This window comes from Aricia agestis, chromosome 20 (assembly GCF_905147365.1).
Source record: "Aricia agestis chromosome 20, ilAriAges1.1, whole genome shotgun sequence".
In the NCBI taxonomy this organism is placed as follows: Eukaryota; Metazoa; Arthropoda; class Insecta; order Lepidoptera; family Lycaenidae; genus Aricia; species Aricia agestis.
The window spans coordinates 9,328,553-9,345,174 of record NC_056425.1 but is presented as its reverse complement, the minus strand read 5'-3'; the positions used below and the strand labels follow the sequence as shown (position 1 = coordinate 9,345,174).

The 16,622-nt window shown below is 37.9% G+C and overlaps 1 protein-coding gene across 4 annotated transcripts in view; it reads left to right on the top strand.

Annotated features, from left to right (window-relative positions):
- The first annotated feature begins 588 nt into the window (after positions 1 to 588).
- The window catches only part of LOC121737254 (angiogenic factor with G patch and FHA domains 1), a 40,821-nt gene continuing 24,787 nt past the window's right edge, over positions 589 to 16,622 (top strand). The window contains exons 1-11 of one of the 4 annotated variants that reach the window (XM_042128874.1): positions 589 to 775; positions 862 to 1,182; positions 1,609 to 1,755; positions 2,413 to 2,460; positions 2,548 to 2,770; positions 4,584 to 4,750; positions 5,153 to 5,281; positions 5,943 to 6,048; positions 6,786 to 6,907; positions 7,586 to 7,671; positions 8,640 to 8,739. In XM_042128874.1, the coding sequence (XP_041984808.1) occupies positions 596 to 775; positions 862 to 1,182; positions 1,609 to 1,755; positions 2,413 to 2,460; positions 2,548 to 2,770; positions 4,584 to 4,750; positions 5,153 to 5,281; positions 5,943 to 6,048; positions 6,786 to 6,907; positions 7,586 to 7,671; positions 8,640 to 8,739 (1,629 nt within the window). In that variant the 5' untranslated portion in view covers positions 589 to 595. Of the gene's footprint in view, positions 776 to 861; positions 1,183 to 1,608; positions 1,756 to 2,412; positions 2,489 to 2,547; positions 2,771 to 4,583; positions 4,751 to 5,152; positions 5,286 to 5,942; positions 6,049 to 6,785; positions 6,994 to 7,585; positions 7,672 to 8,639; positions 8,740 to 16,622 lie in introns of all 4 variants that reach the window. The other 3 variants (XM_042128872.1, XM_042128873.1, XM_042128875.1) reach the window with 3 other exon arrangements.

Below are 16,622 nucleotides of genomic sequence, written 5' to 3'. Positions count from 1 at the left end.
CTCGACCCTGGACCTGAAATCTGGATACTGGCAGGTGGAAATTCATCCAAAAGACAAAGAGAAGACACCTTTTTCCACCGGTAAAGGTTTATGGCAGTTTAACGTCATGCCCTTTGGATTGTGCAACGCACCTGCCACATTTGAGCGACTCATGGAGTGTGTACTGGCAGGCCTAGTTGGAGAGGCTTGCTTAGTCTACTTAGATGACGTCATCATTGTTGGCCGTGACTTCGAGGACCATTTGCGAAACTTAGAACGAGTTTTCGCCAAAATAGAGGGGGCCAAGTTAAAGTTGAATCCGAAAAGTGTCGTTTAACTGTCGAGTGATCGAAACTACTAAATCGAATAAAAGTAGTTTCAATTTTATATTCGGGTTTTTTTTTCTGTAACAAAGCAATTGGGGACTTTTTTGTTTGAAAACGTATCATTTTGGGGAAATAAAAAAATCAGTTTGGGGGAAATCGTAAAATTGCATCTGGCAACCCTGTTGTCATTGTCAAAACATAAGTTGCTCGTCTTTCAAAATAGTTTATTTATAATTTATATTTTTGTATGTACTTAAATAAAGTGCAGAATAATATAAAATAGTTACAAAATGGATATTTTAAAAGATTCTTGTCAAATTAAAACAACACGTAAAAAAGTATTCAGTCTACGTAGCCTGCGAAAATCTTTAAAGTTTCGGCCAAAGATTTACAGTCTTATTTTAAAATTAAGGCATAATATTAAGCAAAAGATAAAGTTAATCAAGAAATTAAAACAAAATAGCATAAAGGTAAGCTAATTTAAAGCTTTTCCATTGCATATAGATAGTTTAAGAATCGTTCTGCAACTTACACAAGCATTATGTTTACATTACAGGAAACTGACAAACAACAAATTATTAGCACTAATAATTCAAAAACAGACGTAGAAGGTCATGAAAAATCTACACAAACAGATATTTTCAGTGATAAAAGTGTGAAAAATGTTAATAATAGCACGGATCCAAAACTTAGTACCAACTCTGAAGCTAATGGAAAGCCTGCATCGCCAGGATGGGCGATAAGTGAAAATGCAGAGAAAAGTATAGCAGAACAAGTGAAGGAGGCGGCTCAGAGTGCAATAGAGGAATCTGGAATGGTGTATGTAGAATCAGCGGGAATGTACTATGATTATAAAACGGGGTACTATTACAGTCCTGTGAGTAAACTTGTTTGCTTAACCTTTACTTAATAATGTTATAAAAGTTAATATGTTTGATTTAATATTTAACAGCCCTATTTTTGTAATTTCTGATCTGATTAATTATTACTCTCATTATGTTTTAATTTTGAATAAAAAAGGGAGTTATACCCTATGAATAATAAAAACTAAGGAATCGTAACTCCCATACTATTACCGTTTTAAAGGTTCCTTTTGATCTGTCATGTTACATGTAACGTCAGCCTAGTACCGCTCAAGGTCATTATAAAATTGCAAATGTATTGAAATGTGTACCTAAGGTACACTTTTTTGACAAGTATTGTGGAGCATGTTTTTTGACTGAGTTACTTTTCCTTAGTTTTTATTATTCGTAGGTCATACGTCAAATAAAGAAAAAAAAATTCAATTTATATGTATTTTTAGGATCTCGGACTTTACTACCACACAGACACGGGCTGCTACTACTATTACTCCAATGACCGCAAAGAGTTTGTGTTTCACTCGTATCCAGACAAATCAAAAGACACATCCACATTGGTGGTTCCAAGAAAAGCAAAGAAACATAAAAAGGTATATTATGGCTTTCTAGTGTTAGGTTGAAATAAATAAAACAAAGTTCTGGCTATTGCAGAGTTATAATATTTTTTTGGTTAAGTGTAAAACTGTAGCTTTATAAATATTAAGACAGTATTGATTAATCTATGTTGCTGTCTTTTTCTGATATAATATGTTTGAACCATAAAGTCAATATACCTAGCGGAATAGCTTGAGCTGTCAAACGGAACCAAAATTGGTTTCCATCTGTTTGAAAAATATGTGTAGGTATTATACACTTACACAAGCATGATTGAACATGAATTCTATGAGATTAAATTGTCAACATGTGGCATGTGCCGACTGGACCTCAAAAAAAGAGTGCTGCTGTCATGTATCACCCGTCTCTTTTTACCACACAGTGTTACTGATAGTGACATCTCTCTTGCTTGGGCCTTTGTTTCTCTATTCCACTAGGTATATTAACTTTATATGGTTTCAAGAGCAATATGACAGAAAATTACAGCAACACTTTTTTAGTTTACATTACTTCTGTCTTAATCTTCATTATTATTGAGACACCTAGAGTCTTAATCATAAGCTGATAGTAAATATACAATAAACTATTTTTATTACACTTTAATTCTTTGAAGTAAAAGAAACCATAACTGTAATATGAACTTCCATTTTCAGACGGCGACCACCAGTGACGTTGATAACCTGACCGAAAGCTTATCTCAGGTTTCACTTCGAGGCGCATATGCCTTAGGTAAATACTATGTTAACGAGTAATTTCCAAGTACCAACATATACTATGTTGTATTACAGGATGGGAAACCAAAGAAGAAGAGAAGAAAAGTCGCTAAAGAGAAATCTGATGAGACAAAAGATAAAGATAGTAAAGATGATGGAAATAAAGAAGATAGACCAGAGAAGAAAGAAGAGGGAACAGAAGAGATGAATGAATTAGAAGATGGTGAATGCAGCGAAAGTGAGGGAGAAATGTCTGACACTGGATCGGAAGCTAGCACATCTACGGCTAGTGATGATGGTAAAGTTGAGGAGCAAGAGTACCTCCAATTTGTTTAAAAGACTGTTTACTATGTATTTGATTGTTCAGATTCTATACTAATATTATGAAAAGCACTTATTTGTTTGATTACATTAGTTCTGAATAATAGCTGGGCCTGTTTTAATAGAATTAGGTAGTGATATAAAATTTGAAAAATGAAACCTAGTAAGAATATTAAGTTACGGCCATTTTTTTATTTTTTTTAAAGAAGGCAGGCTGTTGTAGCCCGGCTACAACAACCTGTCTTCTTTAAAAAATAATCACTGTGACCCATAAGGATCTATTGTGACTCCTTCACACTAGAGTACTGTCCCCAATCCAACACTGCTCATAAATTGCACGATATGGTATGGGTTGGTGCCACGAATTTCCTCTGTGAATGAATAAAGTTGCGGCCACATCTAGTCAGTTAATTCATACTAATATTATTACTTTTTTTTTTTGTTTTTCCATATTTAATATTACAATCTGTCTTCTGACATTGAGTAATTGTTGTGTTGTTAAGATGACTTGCGCGTTACTTGACCAGCATCAAGTACGCTCTATATTATATGCAGCCTACAGTAGGTCCTGCGATATCTATACATATATGTATAATAAAACTGTAGAAATGAAGATTCTGTACATTAAAGATATTCAAAAAATAATAAGCGGAGGGTGTCACTACATCGCTATAGAAGCCAAAAATGTGGTCAGTTTTTTTGTCTGTCTGTCTGTCTGTATGTTTGTTCCACTATCACACGAAAACTACTGATCCGATTTGAATGCGGTTTTCGCAGACATATTTCTCTCTTCTTCCAACTTAACATCTGGTGTATAAAAAAAATTCTCCCCACCCCTCTAAAGGGACGAAAGTGGGGGTCAGATTTTGTATAAGACTTTTGCTTTAACACGAAAACTACTGAACCGATTTGCATATGGTTTTCGCAGATATATTTGCCTTCTTCCAACCCAACATCTGGTGTATAAAAATCGCCTCCCCCCCACCCCTCTAAGGGGACCAAAGCGGGGGTCAGATTTTGTATCAAACTGTTTTCTTTAATGGAATTACTTCATATTATTAACTGTTTTTCCAACTTAACATCTGGTGTATAAATTTTTTGTGTGGGGACAAAAGAGGCGGTAAGATTTTGTATCAACTGATGAAGTAGAAATACTATGATGGCAAAACAATGTTTGCCGGGACAGCTAGTTTAAATATAAATGCAATACTGTATTTGTCTGTAACCCGTTCTCGCTTAAACTGCTGAAACTTATTTTACTGGTACTGATACTTTTTCGTACGTAAAATATTACGAATTCTGTGCGATAAACGAATTTTGGCGCAACGGAGTTGCAGACGTCATTTAGGGTGGGTTGCACCAGAGGCGTGGTTAAAGTTATGGTTATAGTTAAGGCTAAATTTAGCTTTAACTTTAACCTTAACTTTGACCGGAGAAATTGACAGATGATAGCTGGTCCAACAAGGTTAGGTTAGGTTAGGTTATAAATGAACTTGGGCGGGGGCGCTGCTGGTAAAGGAGAACTGTCAAAAATGGCGTTTTTGTATGATGACAGCGTTAGTTTCAGTTTTCGCCATGTGCATTTAAAACCTTGTCGAGCTCTACGGTTATGGTTAAATATGGCGATTTGATAGCGTCGATTTTTATAGTTAAAGTTAAAGTTAGTTGGTGCAACCCAACCTTAGTTATACATATTATAAATGCAAAAGTATGTCTGTCTGCTTATTTACCTCTTCCTGTTAAATCCTTATTTGTAAGTAGTAATTCATATTAGTGTAATTTTATTTCAGAATCTGTCGCAAAACATCATCCACCGTGCATGCGGATCATAATACGTGAGACGAACCTACCCAAGCTGAAGGTTGGCAGCCTGTACCTCATCACCAAGGATGGAGGCACCATCGGCAGAGAGGGGGACCACCATGCGCTCGTTATAAGGGACCATAATGTTTCTAGAGTAAGTTTTTAAATATAGAATGAGCAATGAACATAAAATTAAACTGTCCAACAGTCAATATTAAAGTTTTCAAATTATTTATAGTCCAAAGTAAAAACATTTTCATTTAGCCAATCAAGAATGAAATTACTCTCTCGTGCAAAGCCCAGAGCTTGAAAATTTTTTTCAAGCTCAAGGCTTAGGCTAGTTTCTTAACGAATAAGATGACCTGAAGCAATAATACACATATTTAGATACCTGAGAAATCGAATTTTTGGGACTCAGATAACTCTGGGATAAGAATTATTATATTTCATGGATACTAGCAGCTGTTAATGAGAAACTAATTACTAAATATTATAGAATTTGAGAGACAACACAAAATTGTGTCGTTATATTTATGCGGTTTTTTTTAAATTTCAGGGCCATTTAGACATACGATACGACATGGATCGGCGCGGTTACTTTGCGACAGACGTCGGCTCCAAAAATGGTACAATGCTGAATGGAGTCCGGATGTCTGAAAGTGGTCTGATGAGCAAGCCAATGGAGGTAAGCAAATATACCCAACTGCGTCAGAACTCAGATGGGTTAGTTTTTTTCGAGCTTTTCTATGTTTTATCAGAGAAACGGATTCGTTAGTGGATATGTATAATTTGGTCGGGTCATATTACGACCAGGAAATTACTCAACTTTAAAGTGTTTTAAGTGATTTTATATATCATGACTTGTAGCCACAATAATTTTTATGTTTGAATTTCTTAAAACGCAATTTCAGACACTGATGATGATCATTTATTAGCACCCAGTCGTGATATTGTTTCAAACTATTGTAAAAACCCGAATAGGATTGAAAAGTGTCTAAAAGTCGTGTGTTATTACTTACTAGATGACGCCCGCAACTCCTTTGCGCCAAAATTCGTTTATCGCGCGGGAACCGTAGGTACCTTTTTCCGGGATAAAAAGTATCCTATGTCCTTCCCCGGGACTGCAAAGTATCGCCATTCCCAGCAAAATTGGTTCAGCAGTTTAGGTGTGAAGAGGTAACAGATAGACACACTTTCGTACTTATAATATTAGTATTGAAGTATGGATTGAAATACGACTTTCAACCAACCACACTACAGTCATCAATTACAATTTAAAAAGTTGTAATGTCAAAACTCTGACGTTTTAACTTTTTAAACTACATACGTAAACCTCTGTTATACAGGTAGTACACGGCAGCGTGATTCAGTTGGGGGAGACCAAGCTGCTGTGTCACATACACCCCGGCACAGACACCTGCGGACACTGTGAGCCGGGACTCATACAGGAAAGTGAGTGATGATGATTAATATGAATGCGACAGTGTCTGAACTTTAAATTCAATGGGCACTGTCCAAAAAAAATCACATGTACTTTTTATATTTTTTTTCGTTAAAATAGGGTATTTTAAGAATATAAATTAAATCATTTTGAAATTCATTGGCTAGTTTTTTCTCAATAAATTTTAAAGTTTCGCTCTGACGTCATCATCGGCGGCCAATAATTGACCTCTACAGTATGTTTTTTTCCTTTCAATGTTATTTACAATGGCTGGTTCGTCAAATGCAAGTTCTCATTATGTGAAAGCTACTACGAGAAGCTTACCAAAAGTTCGAAACGTAATGTTGGTCGAATTTATTGCTAATTTAACGCCATTGAAGGTCAAACAAAGGTTAAACATATTTGTTCAAAAATATAAGTAACTAATGGGTATTTTTTTCGTTTTTATACAGAAAAACGATCACTGACCTTATTCCTCGAAATGTTTTTGTAATGAGCAAAATTAAAAAAAAATGGACAATCCCCATTGCTGAATCGATTTATGTCCGGTTTCTGAGGTGACTGCAGGTACTCAGTAGTATTTATTAGAGCTGTCAACTTGAAATTTTGAATTTAAAGTTTCGTCTACTAAGCACTAGATGTCGCTAGATTGACTTGGTTTCTTTCTCTTTCCCTCTATATGCAAGAAAATATTGAATGATATTTTTTTAATGTTATATAAAATTATTTTTTTTACCTTCCTTTATAGCCGAAGAAAAAGAAAAGAAAGCAGCATACACTCGCACATGTAGCGTGCAGAAGCAACATCAGTTGGAGTTGGCCAGGCTTAAGAACAAGTACGCGCCGCAACCGCTCGCTATTGAAGAGAAGGCCTACAATGATAGGGCTCAGGCTAGAAGAGAGCAAGTTGGTTCGTCACATTCAGCCGAGAAGACGCAGGCTGCTGATATTGATACGTAAGTAGTGAGTGAAAGAGATGGAGCTATCATGCCTCTCGCTTTGTTACTATATAGCAACAACCGCTCGCTATTAAAGAGAAGGCCTACAATGATAGGGCTCAGGCCTGAAGTGAGCAAGTTGGTTCGTCGCACTCCGCTGAAAAGATGCAGGCTGCTGATTTTGATATGTAAGTTTTAGTGAAAGAGATGGAGCTATCATGCCTCTCGCTTTGTTACTATAGCAACAACTGCTCGCTATTGAAGAGAAGGCCTACAATGAAAGGGCTCAGGCCAGGAGAGAGCAAGTTGGTTTGTCGCATTCGGCAGAGAAGACGCAGGCAGCTGATATAGACACGTAAGTTTTAGTGAAAGAGACTGATCTATCGTGCCTCTCGCTTTGTTACTATAGGCTATAGCAACAACCGCGCGCTATTGAAGGGAAGGTCTACAATGATAGGGCTCAGGCCAGAAGAGAGCAAGTTGGTTCGTCGCACTCCGCTGAAAATACGCAGGCTGCTGATTTTGATACGTAAGTTTTAGTGAAAGAGATGGAGCTATCATGCCTCTCGCTTTGTTACTATAGCAAAAACCGCTCGCTATTGAAGATAAGGTCTACAATGATAGGGCTCAGGCCAGGAGAGAGCAAATTGGTTCGTCACTTTCAGCCGAGAAGACGCAGGCTGCTGATATTGATACGTAAGTAGTGAGTGAAAGAGATTTAGCTATCATGTCTCTCGCTTTGTTACTATAGCAACAACCGCTCGCTATTGAAGACAAGGTCTACAATGATAGGGCTCAGGCCAGGAGAGAGCAAGTTGGTTCGTCACATTCTGCTAAAAAGACGCAGGCGGCTGATATAGACACATAAGTTTGAGTGAACGAGATGGAGCTATCAAGCCTCTCGCTTTACTTTTAGTATAGCAACAACCGCTCGCTATTGAAGAGAAAGTCTATAACGATAGGGCTCAGGCCAGAAGAGAGCAAGTCGGTTCGACACATTCAGCTGAGAAGACGCAGGCGGCTGAATATTATACTTATAGGCAAATACTGGTCCTAAACCAAACAAGTATCTCTGATTATTTGGTTACATTTAAATCTCTCCTTTATCTATATATTAATACGTGAGCCAAAAACTTTGTATCCCTTTTGACGAAAAATGGGGAAACGTAGGTGAATGAAATTTTGCACAGTTATAGTTTATATGGTGAAGGAGTGCATCAAGCTATTATTATTTTGAAATTATGCTTTTATCATACATTTTTTAACAAATAAAACATTACACACACAACAACACACGCATTAGGAAAAATAACAGATTTTTGAGTGACAAGCCTATACATACGAATTATACTCTTTTATTTATGGTTGAAGTCTGTTGACAACAAGGTGACAAATTGAAAATGGATTATAGTTTTTTTTTATTGAATCTTAGATACTATTAGACAATGCTTACACGGCCAGTCTGAGATCAGCTGAGCCCGAGAGACAAGAGTTGAAAAAAATATGATGAAGTCAATATTTTTAGTCCTAATGTCGTTGAAACTAAGGTCAAATTTCGACCATTGGGCGATCTCTAGTTATATTAATATTTCATTCTTTTAATTCCACTCATGCTTCATATCATCCACCTTACAATAAATTTGATGTTTGTTTCTTCTTTACAGATGCATAGAATCAGAGAACAAGGGTTTCAAGTTGCTGGAGAAGATGGGCTGGTCGAAGGGCGAGGGGCTCGGCAAGGACAACCAGGGTGAAACTGAACCGGTGAGTCTTTTGCTATTATATTATACTAGCTATTTGACTGGTTGGTTTTCGATAAAACACGAATAAAATGACATTTTCTAAAAATGATTCCTAGCTAGATCGATTTATCGCCCCCGAAACCCCCTATACACTTAATTTCATGAAAATCGTTGGAGCCGATTCCGAGATTCCAATTGTATGTATATTATATACGAGCAATTATTGTATATATATATACAAGAATTGCTCGGTTAAAGATATAAGATAGACAGAGATTGAGGCCCTGTTTCACCACTTTCTGATAAAGTGCCTAATAGCTATTCACAACTTCTTTGACAGATTCTCCGTACTTTTGGTGGATAGCCTTATCAGGAAGTGGTGAAACAGGGTCTTAGTCTAAAGATGCTCCCACACAGCAGTTATATAACGTTATAAAACATGGTGTAACACGATAACATATTTTTATAACAGCGTGTGAATTCGAGAATATTCGATATTAGATTTGAAGCGATTAACGCAGTTGAAACTTAACTGCGACATAGATACTAATTAGTAGACATCGGACTATATGCATTTGCATACTTGCATATGCAAGTTTTTTTTTTATGAAATAAGGGGGCAAACGAGCAAACGGGTCACCTGATGGAAAGCAACTTCCGTCGCCCATGGATGGATGCGTTGCCGGCCTTTTAAGAGGGAATAGGGTAATAGGGGAGGGTAGGGAAGGGAAGGGAATAGTTGAGGGTAGGGAAGGGAGTAGGGTAGAGGTTAGGGGATTGGGCCTCCGGTAAACTCACTCGACCACAACGTGGTATTTCTCCGGTCGAGCCGGCCCATTCGTGCCGAAGCATGGCTCTCCCACGTATGACTGACATTATTGACTGACACCACTTCTCAGTCTGATTGTTCGTTCTAAAAGATTTGGTCTTATTAGGACGAGCAAAGCATAGGCAAAAAGTAATAAACGTTCCAAGACGTTTTTGTTTTGGGCGTAAAGATTGAATTTGCCTGGAACCTCAATACCGAAATTGATACAGGCTACTTTGATGATTTGATTGTGCATAAACTATATTTTTAGTCCCTGGCAGATGACTTATTACATCTCCATTAAGTTACGACGTGACAAATTATTTTATGCGATGAATGTTATTAAAAAACGATTATTAAGATTTTTGACTACCTGCGAATTTGGGTTCTGTAAAATTATGAGTTATGACTTATGAGTTATGACCAATGACCATAGAGTAATATTATGATGCTAATATTTCAAAAGTAACCAAGCAAAAACAATTTCAAGTTAAAATTATTATGCCATAACGATTGACGACTTATCATTGTGTAAGGTACATAAAGTTAATATACCTAGCGGAATAGAGCAACAATCTCGAGCTGTCAAACGAAACCGAAATTGGTTTTCATCTGTGTGTAAATTATGTGTACGTATACACTTACACAAGCATGATTGAACATGATTTCTATGAGATTAAATTGTTAACGTGCGGCACGAGCCGACTGGACGTCAAAAAAAGAGTGCTGCTGTCATGTATCACGCGTCTCTTTTTACCATGCAGTCTTACTGATAGTGGCATCTTTCTTGTGCAGGCCTTTGTTTCTCTATTCCGCTAGGTATATTAACTTTAAGGTATCCGATCTCTGTTCTTATTAAAAAAAAATAGATAATGATAGACATCAGGTATATTTTTATTTATTCTTAGTAGAACAGAATTAATTATTCTTAGTAGAAAACATGTCAAATTGCTATACTGAATACTGATGCTGGTAATGTAAATAATTTCAGAGTCTACACGCTTCTACGCTAACTAAAATACACAAACTTATTAAGCCTACAGTGGCAAACTACTGCCAGCCTGCCTAGCATACGCCAGCGAGTAATGTCACTCTCGAGATAATTAAAAACTACTCGTCTCATAATGTCAAAATCTCGATATTATCTCGACAAAACGCTATAAAAATGTTTGTCATGCTAGGTTCAATAGAGATGAAGAGACAAACATGTAGAACAAAACATGTAGAGTGAGATATCTCGTTGGCGTATGCTAGGCAGGCCGGTTTCTGAGGACTTCGACAGTTTTACATCTCATTCTATTCACCAATGGTCCAAGAGCCAGCAACAGCCAGATTTTCGTCATTTTATAAAAGCTTTTTTTCCATCAAATGAGGTAAGAACCTTCAACAATGTTCAGCAGTGAAAGACGAGATTCCTACAATAGCCCCGAAGATAGTATAAAAAAATTGTACTTTATTTATTGGTTACGTTAGAACTGGATACAGCCTAAATTAACCGCGACCCGAAACTCCATAGTTGTTGGTCGCTCTTACTTCTTGGCGCTATGGTTGTTGCAACTACGTAAAATGAGTTTTTTAAATCATGTTTTTTGTAAAGAAAATGTAATTATTTAAGTATAAAAAAGTACCTACCGTTTTAAAATTGAGAAAATTTCCTGTACGCAACAAAGGTAAGTATATCAGTACACAATTTTTTGAAAAATTCTGCTCGATAGAAAAAAATCTCAAAGATGACTGTTATAACGCTGTTTTTCATAATTAAATATTTTATAGCTAAATTACACACTTTCCAGTAAAAACAAAAAATGTAGTATATGTGTCGTAACCTAACCTAAACGATTTGATATATTTGATTTGTGTAATACTAAAAACAAAAGGTTTTTTCTCCTATTTCCTATTATCAAGGCACGCGGCGAGTGCGTAGCTGCCACTGTACAAGGCGCGCTGATATGACTGTTAATTTAATGTCCTTTACGTCGATATTCGTACGTATTCGTCGACAGACATCGACCTGCTTATTTTAGGGACTACTGGGCCTTAAGGGTCACTTTCAGCTTGAAATGACGAAAGTCTGGCTGTTGCTGGCTCTTGCTCTAATACGTTAACCAATCAACGACGCTACTGAAAAGATATATTCCTTTTACGCATAGCCCCAGTGGTACTCAACCTTTTTTATACGGACAATAAACACGCTTGGTTTTGGTTTTAATAAATATCTTCAAAAGTCAAAATTTCATTACTTTCACGGCGTAAAGCGAAAGCGTTTTAACAAAATAAAGCAATTATTTTGTTAAAACGGTTTCGCTTTACGCAGGCCACTAAAAAAGTCCCGGCGAGCGGTTGAGTATAGCTGGCATAGCATATTAAGTCGTATAAATATTGGTCTCTAGACGCAGACGCTAGACAGCTGTTCACCAATTAACACTGTCTGGAGTTTCCAGTAATCCTTTTTTTTTTCGAAGTCTGTAGGTCAGGCGTACGGCGAACAGTTTTGTTTTAGGGTTCCGTACCCGATGGGTGGCTTTTGGTTTGTTAAACTTCGCTGTCTTTCTATAACTGCTATAAGTAACCAAACTGTATGCCAAGAACCACTATAGCTAGACACTAATTGGTATTTTTGCAAGTAATTTAAGAAATATAAAATGCAACGCACAGCCCAAACCACTGGACCGATCGAGCTGAAATTTGGCATGCAGGTAGATGATATGACGTAGGCATCCGCTTAGAAAGGATTTTGATCAATTCTACCTCCAAGGTTTAAATTAGGGGATAAAAGTTTGTATAATTATAATAATACGCTTCTTAACTTAACGCGAGCGAAGCCGCGGGCAAAAGCTCGTTACTAATAAGCTCCTAAACGAAAAACGTGATTTCGATATTCATAACGGCAAGAGGTGGTTGAGACTTTAAAATATTCACAAAGTACATACTCAATGATACGGAACCCTTCGCGTGCGAGTCCGACTCGCACATGGCCGGTTTTTTTTGCTGTATGAGATTGATTCTTATGTCGTCTGTATAAGGTTCTGAATTCTGATATCCTTTTAGAACTCCTAACAAATCGTACCTGGACGTTTAAAACAATTTGTCGACTTTTTGCACCGTCTCGGCCCGTGCCATTAACGTTTAGTACCCCAATTCCAATATTTTCATCTAACATTAATGCAGCTTCGTTATTTCTATTTTCTTCGATCAAGTTATTTTCGTATCAAACTGAAAATGATACTCTCATTAATCATTATAATAATTGCCGTTGTTTGGTCAGTCAAAGTCAGTCGTTTGCCGTTTGTTTGACTTGTATGAGAATACTTATAGGGCAGTGTTCCGCAAACTTTTTGTGTTACGTTCATGGCATATCTAGGAAAATAAAAATATTTGTAGGTACACCACAAATTAATCATTGTGTATAGGCTTACTCTGAGCTCCCATCCCTTCGTCGATCGTCCTGAGATGTCCCTTTTTTGGCACGTAGTACTAGAACAAGTACGATGACCTTTTCCGAGGCACACCAACTGCAGGCCACAGTACATCAGTGTGCCGCGGCACACACTTTGCGCATCATTTTACTGGGATGCTGTTTGATAGAGGTAGGAAACTGACTGAAATCTGGATAACAGATACGATGTTGCATTAAAGTAATAGAATCTGGGTTCATGACTTGATTGACGATCGACAGAAAATTGGGTTTCAATTTGCTCCTTTTTCGGTTGTCATTTAGGGTCACTTTAAGGTTGTTGGTTTAACTGATAATATATAACAGAGAAACACGATTAATTGTGCAATTTAATTTAATTTATACAAAAAGTTTAAATCAAGAACATAAACTACGTATTGCATAGTACTAATATAATACGTAGATTATGTTCGTAATTTAAACTTCGGATGTTTCCGTATACTGTCGGCCCACCCTACCCCGGGGCAGTTCAGATGCCGAAAACGATATAAGCTGATCCTTAAGCCGTCTCTACATTCTTCCTCTACATGTCAATATGCATAATATGAAGTCTGCCGTTCGCCGACGTGTGGAGGCGGCTTTAGACATTTCTAGAAAGCCACGTGGCACCATTCAAGTTTTTTTGCCGCCCATTTTAAACTAAAGATAGACTCGGTTCCGCACCAATAGATGTAGCTTATGAATTTTCAATTGCATTTCTTTCTTGTGATTATAATTCAGTCTGCGTTTTTGTCTATTAATACATATCGCCGTTAAAAACTATTTTAACTCGTCTGTGTAAAAAGTAAAATATGTATATTTGCACTAGACATTTCACGTTGCCCGTAACTTCTTATCGTAAGTTCGTTTACGCGGAAACTCTACATTTTTCCCTGACAGAAAAAATACTAAGTATGTATGTCCTATAAAAGGTAGCTAAAAGAGGTAGCAGACGGACACACTTCAGAATTTATAGTAGGTATTAGTAATATAGTAGTTATTCGTACTAGTATCTATTCTGTAGTATTAGTAATATGTAGTTACTTCAGTTTTAAAGCAGCCGCATTCGATCGACTATTAAAATCATTATGATCGGAATTGGATTTAAAGCGATTAGGCGGGTCCACACCAAGCGAGCCGCCGCGGCCGAGGCCCGCTGCGCGCGGCGAGCGAGCAGCCGCGGCCGAGGCATGCTCGCCGAGAGCGAGGCGGCCGGGCGTACACAGCGAGGTTGCTTCGCTCGAACAGCCCGAACCGCTCAGTTGAGCACAAAGACACGATGGTACCAAAACATGTGACGTCCACACTGCGCGCGGCAAACGACTGAGGCGCCTTTGAGCATTTCAAAAAACCGACACCGCTCGGCTCGGATGCGCGCGCGCTCGCCCGAGCGTGAGCATGCGCCCGCCTCGGGCGAACAACGTCCACACCAAGCGAGCGTACGGCGCATGCCGCGCGAGGCTGGCCGCGGCCGAGGCGGCTCGCTTGGTGTGGACCCGCCTATTAACGCAGTTTTTTTTTTATGAAATAAGGGGGCAAACGAGCAAACGGGTCACCTGATGGAAAGCAACTTCCGTCGCCCATGGACACTCGCAGCATCAGAAGAGCTGCAAGTGCGTTGCCGGCCTTTTAAGAGGGAATAGGGTAATAGGGGAGGGTAGGGAAGGGAAGGGAAGGGAATAGGGTAGGAGTTAGGGGATTGGGCCTCCGGTAAACTCACTCACTCGGCGAAACACAGCGCAAGCGCTGTTTCACGCCGGTTTTCTGTGAGAACGTGGTATTTATCCGGTCGAGCCGGCCCATTCGTGCCGAAGCATGGCTCTCCCACGTATAAAGTTGAAACTTAACTGCGAGATACTAATTAGGAATAGAATATATTATACTGCAATGTTTCACGCTAAAGGTATCAAGCATAGACAGTAACAAAAAGTTTTATTTGACGTTTAGAGTTGTTCTTATCGATATTCTGATATGTGCTAGTAGCCTATGTAGTAGCGCTTCTGCTCCGAACTTTGCGTAATATTCCTATTACTTACTGTTTTACACAAGTTATACTATTATAGTTGGTGAAATATAAAAAGAAGTTCAGAAGTAGCTTATATTCAACAGTGTACAGTGTATTTGTGTAAACACCGTTATCCTTGAAACCATCAAATGAGCCCGTTAATGACGAATGAACAACTTTTTCTATGAGAATAATGCTGGGAACTCAAAAAAAATGCCGTCTTCATACCCATACAGATGCCCGGATCGGCAATTTGTATGGGTATGAAGACGGATTTTTTTGAGTTCCCAGCATTGTTCTCATATAAAAAGTTGTTCATTTTGAGTTTTGTCGTTTTCATTTGATGGTTTCAAGGATAACGGTGTTTACACAAACACACTGTATAATTGTATATATTCTACAGTAGATAACGCTCGCAACTCTGTTGCGCCAAAATTCGTTTATCGCATAGGAAGCGTACATTTTTCCGGGATAAAAAGTATCTTATGTCTTTTTTCGAGACTCAAAGTATCTCCATGCCAAATTTCAGCAAAATCGGTACATTTTACTGAAATTTGGCATGGAGATACTTGGGCGTGAAGAGGTTACAGACAGACAGACACACTTTCGCATTTATAATATTAGTATGGAAGTATGGATAGAATGGATAGTTTTGAAACGGAATAAACATCCAATTTAAAAGTTTTCTCCATTGTGTCAGCCCTAGCCTTTGCCCACAGTCTACGTTTGACAAATGACTAAATTAACTAAATTGCGGCAGGCGAGGCATTTTATAAGTGGTTAGTGGTCACATTATACCACTGGATTTTGTCATTTTGATCTATTATTATTTGTGCTCTACAAAATCGATTTTGTGATGTTAGTATTGCCAGTTGCTGTAAATCTTAGGATTTTCTAGTTTGTTAACAGAATTTAAAGTTTAGGTAATGTTATTTCCAAGTTTGGTTAGGACAGTGCAGGCTGATCACCTGATTGTCTGACAAGTAAGATGATCCATGCGTCGGATGGGCATCTAAAAAGTCGGTCCTGCGCCTGATCTCTCGCCGGTCGTGTCGGTCTTCCGTCCCACTGGGTTATGAGAGTAAAGGAATAGAGAGTGCTCTTGTGTACTGCGCACACACTTGGGCACTATAAAATGACTCCTGCGTAGCTGGTCTGGTTTCAATGAAACTGGCCACCGTCACCGATACCGGCGTGGGAGCTATTATTATTATTATTATTATATGTTAGTTTAGTGAATTCTTCGCAAGGAAGAAATTGATAGCACATAATTTTAAAAGGTGCGTAGTATATTATTTTATTGACTAGCTAGCGAATAAAAAATCGAAAAGAAAAATAAACCATTTATTTATATATTTATCGCAAGTAACTTATGGATTGTAACCGAAATCAGATCTTTTCAAACTTTTTTGTCAAGCCCCTTGAACAAAACGTTTCATGACCTTGATGTTCGTTTCCACTACGATTTTCATGATGTCTTCTCGGATGCCGCCTACATTGTACGGTGGACTCACCAGGTGAGTCGTCGGCACTTGAATCGAATTTACGTAAACTCTCCAGGAGAGTCGGTGGCACTGAACGTGTTAAGGTCGTTTTCAATTTATTTATTTTAATTTTCAATTTATTTATATTAATTTAAAAAAATTAAATTTAAAATTT